Below are 9,766 nucleotides of genomic sequence, written 5' to 3' on the forward strand. Positions count from 1 at the left end.
AAGAGAGAGAGAGAGAGAGAGAGAGAGAGAGAGAGAGAGAGAGAGAAAGAGAGAGAGAGCAGTGATCACTTCCACTCAAGCTGTACTGAACCATGGATGGCATGCCAACACAGCAGACGCCATCAAACCATGAGGTCCTGGGGCGGTATAAACGACAAACGGAACAGCACTGTAGTACAGCTTGACCTATTCAGACGCACTTGGGGCCTTACTACCTTCAAGGTACTCATTATGAAAATTCATACATGCATCCATTTTTTTTAAATCAAAGAAAACAGGCCCATGCTGCAGAACAAGACAAACTTGTAAAAGCCAGGTTATCTTTTCAATCTTTAAAAAATGTGTCTTTTGCTAATGCTAATATACTGTCTTTAAAAAGGTTTACCAAAGTAAATGATATGGCACAAAACTAAGAGCAAAATCTTCCTATAATAAGAAACAATGTAGAAAACGCACATGTGTCTTGCAAAAATTGTATTCGCAAAAAGAATAAATTACATACAAGTTTATAAACATGTTCAAAGATAAAAACAAACCCAAAGCACATACTCACATGCTTAAAGTTGTCGCACAGAGCAAAATGACTTACTTACTTAGAGCAAATTTTCAGCAAGGTGAATACAACCTTGGGCAAGTTTATAATTATATGTGAATGTCTTTATATCTTCAGGTGGATCAAGCTTTTATCCACCATGCCATTAGCCGCTGTGCTTGTGTGTATCTAAATAATTTTTGTTCAAAATGGGCATAACAAAGTAAAGAATACGGTACTTTTTAGTTGCATCAGGTTTTTGGTTTGAAAGTGGCTATTCTCTGGCGTCACGTTAAGTTGCACATGTCACTTCTCCACAGCTTTCCATCTCTCCTGTCGGCACGTTATGGCTATTATTGTTGCAACTGAGTTCATTGCCAGATGTGCCTTTTTGTACTTCTGGTCGTGACTGGGGGGTTGTTGACACTCCTGGTGCTGTGACCTCTAACACAGAGAAATTCCTCCTTCTTCCGTCACTTGAGCTTTCATTGAGTAGTGGCTGCGTGTCCACCTATGGTGAATCGCATTTTGAAGAAATGCCGACCTTGATGAGTGTTTGTGTAAATGACCATTCACAAATGACGTCAGCTAAAACTTGGCCAAAACTGAGCCCCCCCCCCCCCTGTCATCTTCTGTCATCTTTCCCAGGACCCCACCTTAGTTGACATACATGTATCTAGCTTCTAACAGTCTGTGTCATGGGGAGATAACTGTTAATTTTAGTTTTTAGACCAAAAAGATAATATGGTCAAATTTAACTGTGTTAATTTTAGGCCAAGAAAATGAGGTCTATAATATTTTTTCTTCCTTTCTTTTATTTTCCTTTTATTACAACCAACCTTTTACTTTTAGAGCATCATGGTTGACATCAACTTTGTAAGGACCCTGTCAACTTTTGTCAACTTTTCACTGACCCCCCCCTCCCCCTCTGAGCTGACATCATTTGTGAACGGTCCCTAAGGCCATAACGTGCCGACAAGGAAGGTGGAAAGCTGTGAGGAAGCGACATGTGCAACTATACGTGACGTCAAAGAATGGCCATCGATCTACTGACTGGCACGACGCCGGAGATTAGCCACTTGCTTTTAGTTTTAGATTTAGTAAGAGTTTCATGGCACTTGCAACACAATTAGGTTATAAAGTGTCAAACATTAGAGGTGTTTTAAGAGAGTAGCAAACACACAAAAAAGGAGGAGAGATAAAGACGATAGATGTTTCATAGAAAAAAGAAGCAAACCACACCAGAGCACCCACCAGCCACCGACGGGTCAGGTCTACAGTATATTGTACATACAAGTTAAACCCACAACAGTGTTGTTTAAAATATTGTAGAGGAGGCAAATCTCTCCAAGCAGCCTGCCAACTGAGCTACTATAGCAGCAACAGTCTACAGTGAAAGACAGTCCCGAATACACAACTCATGTAATATTTGAGGCAATGATGCTCCAATCCTCCTCTTTTATTAAAAACCCGTACGTCAAAAATGGAGAACTTAATATATGTACCAATAAGCATAATATAGGAATGTGCATGTGGAAATAGATTATTTGCTAAAGCTCTGCTATGTCCCTCATGAGGTAACCACACAGAAATATGGCAAAAGGCAGCATAAAACTTCTTACAATTACAGAATTCATGAATGCATTGGGTTAAAAAAAACCAATTGTCATATGCACATTGCTCTTAGCATTCAATTATAGTACATTATCTTCAATTTCAACTGAAAGAGGAATCCCTCTTGAGATAAAATTAAATCCTGTTAGTGTTACACAACTGGAAATTGAAGAAAATTCAGTGTAACATCAACACAAGTAAAAAAAAGACAACAGAAAACTGTGACCTGCGATGAATGTCTCAGGAAGTCTCAGTCTGCTTTTCTTTCCTTGTTACTAATGATCCCTTTTCCGCTGTGGAACAATATAGCACTTTCTTCTACCATCACCAGCACCCTCCAGTTTGTTACATGGAACAGTAAAAACCCCCACAGATGTACATTCTATCACAGTGCACCAAGGAGAAGGGTACAAGTTCATTAATGAGGCATCATGGTAAAATCAGGCGCTCTTCAAAACCATGAATAAATCGAAGATACAGGCATTTTCGGCTAGTTTGACAATTTTTATCGAATTTTTGTTTTCCGACTTAACACCTTTTATGTCAATATAAAAACACATTTCCACGTGAATTTTACTGAAATACACTGAATAAAGGCACAAAATAAGTTATTTTTCTGTTTTTAAAGACTCTTTAGCTATTGGAGTATTTGGAGTTACCAAACTTTGGCGGCCATTTTCTTGCCAAAATCACTACTGAAACCAGGCGTCCTCACTTCCTTCAATCGCAAATATCTCGAGTTCTATTCAATATAGATGGATATCTATTTCATTGAAAGCAAAGCAAATAAATTGGCTTTCAGGTGATACCAATAACTCCACATGCCCAAAAACTGATGAGGGCCCGAGTCCACTGCATCTTGACACATTAGCTTTTGAATCGATAACAACAACAAAAGTAACACTATATCACTTATATTTATATATATATATACCCTAGTTTCTGATCTGGCAAAAAATTTCAATATGAATTGATGTAAAGTTCAGCTGGAGCTGTACATGTAATTGGTTGCTACCCATTGTTTTCCCCATGCCCATGGCAACCGCGCGAGAGAGATGTAGAATAGTGGATGAAGAAAGACTGGTCACACTTCGTGTTAAGTCTCTACCCGTTTACCCCTGGTCAAGATGGCAATCGGTAACTATCCCTTTAAACCACCAGCTTCGCTGTACCACCAATTTTATGCTCACTCCAAGGTAGCTGGTACGACAGGGTTTGTTGACTGGATATAAGCTTAGAGGATTATCTCCCCTTTCCAGGATTTCGGGCATGCACCAAGACAATTCCTCAGGAGCTAAATGGTTAAATCTGAAAAGGCACCAGTTGTCTTGCACAAGCTGTACCCATATCCCTCCCCCCACCCCCTCCACACACACACACACACACAAACACACACAAACACACACACACACACACACACACACACATACACACACAAAATCAGAGACTCCTATGCCTGGGTCAAACTCTGTTGTTGACCTGAGCAGACTCCACAGCGCCGGGTGTCCCACTTGTCTCAGGTCGTCTCGGCGGAGGTCGCTTCGGCTCTTGTATAGTCTTAGGTCCCGGTTCATCTTTCTTGGCCTCAACTGGATGCCATTCCTCTCCCTTGACAGCAGCCTGGTAGAAAAAAAGACAGCAAGACCATACATGATCTCCCAACAACGAAAACAATAGTCGAACAGCCACTTTTTACCCCCCCCCCTCCCCAAGTATTTTTCACATTATAATGAAACAGTGTAAGACAGCCACTTTTCTCCTCGACAAAGGGTGACAATTTTGACTGAATGTACCTGTATTTTAAAGAATGCTGGTATTAGTACTAGATCTAATGTTTAACATTTGGGTACCAGAAAACCAATCCACATCATAAGGAAGTTGATGTAAAAAATAGCACTATCTTAAACAAAACCAAAGATAGCAGGGGCTGAAGGATGGGTACCAACTTCTGAGTTACAAAGAAGCAAACCCCAACACACAGTCATTAAGTACGGTACTGGGAAAAACCAAGATGCACAGACAGAATCTAAAAAAAATTTTAAAATGGTAAAGAAGTAGGACCAGCAACCTGCCAGGTCATACAGCTCTTACTGCGAAGAATAAAAAAAGCCCACACATCAACAAAATAAGGCAAAACTACTTATCTCCCTTTTTCCCAAAGACTATGAATTCATTAAATATGTCACTCTAGTGATACATGTTGGTCCAAGGATATTACAGACAACAGTTGAAAAGTGCAGACATGATGAGTTTTGCAATACACAGTCCTTAAAGATACTAACCAGTAAGTAGATGAATCCAGAGATCATAAGGCACAGGGCTCCCAGCAATGTAGGCAATACAAAACAGCACGGAACACTCAGCCTGAGGACAAGAGAACAAGGAACAAAATAAAAGCTAACAAATTAACAAAGCTACAATAGTTACTAAATTGTCAATAAATGTAAGCTTCTAGCAACCTATAGGATAAATGAAAACCGATGAATGTGTTTCAAACCAAAGACAATGAACTACACAGTCCACAGATTTTTTTTGTTCGTTAAAAATAGTCTGGTATGGCATGAAAATGAAGGGACGTAACTGTGGAAAATTACATAGCCTTAACTACAGAAACCAATCTGAGGTTTATTTCCCTTGTTGACCCCCCAAGCACTATTATTATCTCAATATTGCCATTGATTTTGGTCTCATTGCTCTCTTGACAAACATGTTCATTTTTCCCATACACGTCTTGCTGGGTGGCTGAGTGATGAGGTGAACGTAAAATCTAGCGATGCATTTTAGGAAACTAAATTCCCCCCCATACAATACACAGTAGAAGTAGTATTAATGCATAATGCATGTGTGCAATGTTTAAAAGGCTATTTTGAAAGTCAAATTTGGCTCTATAGACTGATGTATATGACAAATAAAGTGAATGTCTAAAATGGCTTCAATTTTGAAAGTAAGAGATTAAATTCTGCCAAATTATGGAGCATAAACCGTGCCAACCGCAGGGTAAAAGTTACCCGAATGTGAGAAGTATAAAATGAACAGCACATAAAGAATACTCACGCTAGGTACAATACAAATCTGACAAAGTAGTTGCGGGTCAAGAGTCTGCCTTGGCTCACAATGATTGTCAGAGGTCTCTGAAACCTGTTGCAAAGGTAGAAAAGCAAAATACCCCCAGTTAAATGTTCGTCTAAAATGGCAATCACAAGATAGAGTGAAAAAAAAAAATTCCTTCCAAGACAGATTTGTATGTTTGGGTGAGGGCTGGGGTGAACTGGATGAGAAAGCGGTTCAAACCACACTGGGAAGAGAAATCTATAGTTGGTAATTGGAATGTCCTTTGGAACTAAACACTAACTTTTAACCATTCTGTATCCTACCTCCAGAGACCCTCTACGATACAAAAAAACGTACAATGTAAAGAGATCTTTTCTCAATTCATACTCTTCTATGATGCACATTTGCAAAGCAAACAGATATTTTCACAATTCACTCTCTTCTAGAATACAAAACATGAAATGTAAAGAGATCACAGAACATACGATCTTTCATAAGATGTCCCCTTCTGTCGCTTCCCTCGTGGGTACTCCAGAGCAAAAGTGAGGACGCCAGCAGCTCTTGTTGAGGTCAAGGAAACAATAACATGATAGGTCAGTAACATGGGGATAAACTCAGAATTTTTCAGTGCCGATAGAGAGTAAGTACGTGCCCATTAAATCTTGAACAAGTCAACAATCAAGAAGAGAGAAATGTATCTAGAGCTGGGGTTAGTTTGACAGAGAGAGAGAGAGAGAGAGTAGTACAAGAAGTCACTACAGAGATGAGACATTTTCCTGATGGTGGAATGGCAGGCCACACGTAAGGCTTTCAAAACTTAAATTTATCCTTCACTGAGTAAGTGCATTTCCCTAAGGATCTTCAGAACCCAGTTTAACACCCCTAGCTAGTCATGACCCAAAAAGGAAATAGTCAGCTTTAAAAATTCTTTTACTAAGCGATGTGGCTAGTCGACTGTATCAGTCATGGACTGATTTATTTACAATGCTGTCCTCAGCCAAGAACTTATCATGTTGCAAGTCACATTTAAAAACTCATGGATCAACAAGAACATTTTTTCCATCAAAAACAAGTATAACGCAAAAATGGGTCACAACGTATTTTACTATTATTAAGGTCTAGTCTATTTTTGAGTCATGATGTACCAGCTGTTGGGAAATATCATCGTACTGGAATAGTTAAAAATCAATTCACAGTTTCTTAATCGCTCTCCCATAAAAGAATTGAACTGGCGAACCTTGCAACCAGTCTGAACCTGTTGATTTTAAATAGAATACAACACAGAGAGCTTTTGCTATTAACAGGAGTCCCTGAAAAAGTCTCATAGATAGTAAAAGAAGACAATGTCTAGATTACAAACTCTAATTGAGACTTACACTATGGGATATAAATAATTTATTACATGAGTTGTAGTGGTAGATCATTATTTATCCTACAAGTGGAATTGCCAAGTTGTAATCACGAGTCTCAACGAGTGATTACAACTGGCAATTTCATAAGTAGGAAAAATCATGGTCTATCACCATAATGAGTATAATACATTTTTTATACCATACTCATATCAGCTGGCGACATAGATCTGGACCAACAAAGTTCAAATGACCAGCCAATTGGACAAGAAGATCCATTTTAGATCTCACATGAAAACAACATTTTCATGCCCGTCGGAGTCAGAGTGAGGATTGTAAAAAATCTGGATTGTCTTCCTTTGTTTTTAGCCAAGCTAATTTACATGTTTTGCTATCCGTATGTCTCCCGCTGCGAAATAAACCACAAACAAAACAATAATAGCGTAAGCATAGATCTAGGCAAAGCACCAGAAAACATATGATTCAAAAGTTGAAAAATTAAGAAATTGCATTTATATGACATGTTCTTGCGAGAATAGAGATAACTTTGATTTTAAACTTTGCGATCAAAACAAACCAAAGGCTGGGAGTGGTTTGCTAGCATGGATTTGCTAGCATTGCACTAAAATACATCGCCGTACTCTGACGTAATCCCGGTTCACTATGGTGCGCACAAACGAAGTTTTTAAAGAGGGCAAATAGCGGCTGCCATAACATTGCACGGTTTATTATTATGATTCAAGTCTACACTTTGCTTATGGAAGGTCACAAGGCAAATAAAGTGTGCGGAGTAATTTATTATGCAAATGTTTATATTTCACGTGTTAGATAGGCTATCAGCTTATATTTCACATGTGACAAATAAGATTTATTTTACCAGAGCAGCAATGCTAAAACAACTTCAAGTCTAGTATAAAAAGCATGTTCTTGTTGCTAAATAACAGAAAGGATACATTGCGTAGACCCCTATCTGCCAGTTTTTAAACTGTCCAATGGCAGCGATGAATCCACCAAGGGCTGTAACTGTGAAGAAAGTATAACAAGAAAATGGGGAAAAAAGGTATTTACAGAAGCTAAAATCTTTCATTTTCTGTTGAAAAAGGGTTCACAAAAGTAGACACTCTGAAACAAAAGTTGAATATATCTGTAAGAACACAAACAGTTATAGCCACACATCAGACTTACAAGAGATCTAGAGAACTAAGGGTACAAAGCTAATAGCACACAACTTTCCACAGTCAGAAAACTTACAAACTTCCATACAGCATCTCACTTTCATGTTACTTTTTCAGAAACAAGTTCCCTGCTTTTTGTATAAACTACAATGTGTTTTGACACAAAGTAAAAACTGTACCTTGAGACACTGTGAAATATATCTCAACAATATTGCATTTGTAAGAGTTTTACGGCCCTTGCAAAACAAGAAGGTCATATAAGAGTCAAAGATTAGAGGTGTTAACTGGGGAGTCACACATACAAAAAAAGGGACGGAGGAGAGATGATAAAAAATGACAGATGTTTGATAGGAAAGGAGCAAATCACACCATCTGTCAACCATCTATATGTTTCACTTTGTGCCTCTACTCTTATCACAGGAAAGTTAAGGGTAAAATATGTGAAATGCCAGCCTGAAGTGGTGGCAAAGAGGCAGAAACAAAACAGAATATTGAACAAAAGCATTAACCATAAAGGCTGCATCACAAACTTCATTTCACGGCCCACATTCTGCAAGAGCATGAAAATTTGAAGTACATTGGAGTCTGCTTAAACCGGAGTCCACATGATCCCTGGATTTTCGATAGAGATAAGCCTGCGGTGATTTTGTAGTTTTGTTCGTCAAAGTCCAAAGCTGAACGCCAGAGACCCTGAATTGCCAGGTCATCGTTGAGGAGTGAACTAAGCGTGAGACTGGAAGGAAACACTACAGCAGAAAAGAATGGCGCTTTTTCGGAAGTTCCCATCTCTCAATTATTATTCGCCGGTTTGGGCCCCACGAGTCAAATGGAGATGGGGGGGGGGGGGGGGGGGGTTTCAGGTCGGCATGCCTCCCTGAATTTTACCATAATTTGATGTTTGCAGTTGGGTCGCATCCCTGTTCTTTGTGTTGCCTATTCGGTCATCAAGACTTCCGGATTTCTTCTCTGGATGTAAACAAATGGATCATGGACTTAAACGAACGGAACTACAAGATCACCAAGTCTGCTTTCCAGTTTGAATAGGTTGCTCAAATAGAAGAAGACAAAAAATTCCATTTACCGCTGCCTTTGGATAAACCGTGCTTAGTTTAAGCAGACTCTATTGTATATTTACATCTAGTTGATAGAATTACTTTTATACTTACCACATGAACTGGCTATGGCTTGCTCATTAGCCCACATTGCCCACTCAATTTTCCCCATGGTTGAAATTAAAACTTCGTTCTTTGTGCCACTCTTGTCAAACTATGGTCACTTAACTTTTAACTTCAAACTTTTAACTATCTTCTAGAATCTAGATCTAGATTTCTAGATCTAGATATCTATATCAAATACTAATCTACAAAGATAGATCTAAATCGAGGATGCAAATTTTGTGCATCTAAACTTTATTTAGTCTTTGGTATCTTACGACTTTCGAGAAGAGTCTGGTCTCGAACTCGAGTCAGAGTAAAAGAATGCTAGGCCACCGCTAGGCCCGAGGCTAGGCTAGGCTCTTTCTAGCTTGGGCGTTTCCTTGGCTAGGCTAAACAAAGTCGTTCCTGAACAGAGTGAAGAGAACTTTAATTCAAAATAAGCACAATATGAAACTGTGTGGGTGTATTTTAATCACTCCACACTCGTATATAAAGCTTATTTCCGATATAAGCAAACAGGTTAATTAATATCGGCAAAAGTGCACGCCCTGTCGTTTCTGTTTATCAACAAAGAAGTGGAAGGAGGAAGGATTAAGTCTAAAGATGAAACTAGCAGGGGGTATCACTCTGTTCGTTTTGCGACGTTCATACTTTCCTTCGCATTATTGAGAAATTGCCAGGATTTTAAGGGCAAATAAAATGATTATTATTAGATCTATATTATTATACATGTAATATTATTATTATTTTCATCATCATATTATTCTTGGTTCAAGGAAAATGTATCAAGCGTTTATGGAAAAGTATTTGTATTAACTTTACAATGGTACATGCCATGAGGCCGATGTGCTGTATGACGTGTGTGTGTGTGTGTGTGTGTGTGTGTGT

At 38.8% G+C, this 9,766-nt stretch overlaps 1 protein-coding gene across 1 annotated transcript; it reads right to left on the bottom strand.

Moving 5' to 3' along the window:
* Positions 1-2,729: 2,729 nt before the first annotated feature.
* Positions 2,730-9,485, bottom strand: LOC101862409 (cytochrome b-245 light chain). The gene is made up of 6 exons (XM_005096745.3): positions 8,888-9,485; positions 7,500-7,569; positions 5,683-5,757; positions 5,201-5,284; positions 4,429-4,510; positions 2,730-3,766 (listed from the first exon to the last, which is right to left on the bottom strand). Exons 1-6 carry the CDS (start codon positions 8,943-8,945, stop codon positions 3,608-3,610), a joined length of 528 nt encoding a protein of 175 aa, XP_005096802.1. The 5' UTR covers positions 8,946-9,485; the 3' UTR covers positions 2,730-3,607.
* Positions 9,486-9,766: the final 281 nt, after the last annotated feature.

The sequence above is a fragment of the Aplysia californica genome, unplaced genomic scaffold (assembly GCF_000002075.1).
Source record: "Aplysia californica isolate F4 #8 unplaced genomic scaffold, AplCal3.0 scaffold00136, whole genome shotgun sequence".
Lineage (NCBI taxonomy): Eukaryota > Metazoa > Mollusca > Gastropoda > Aplysiida > Aplysiidae > Aplysia > Aplysia californica.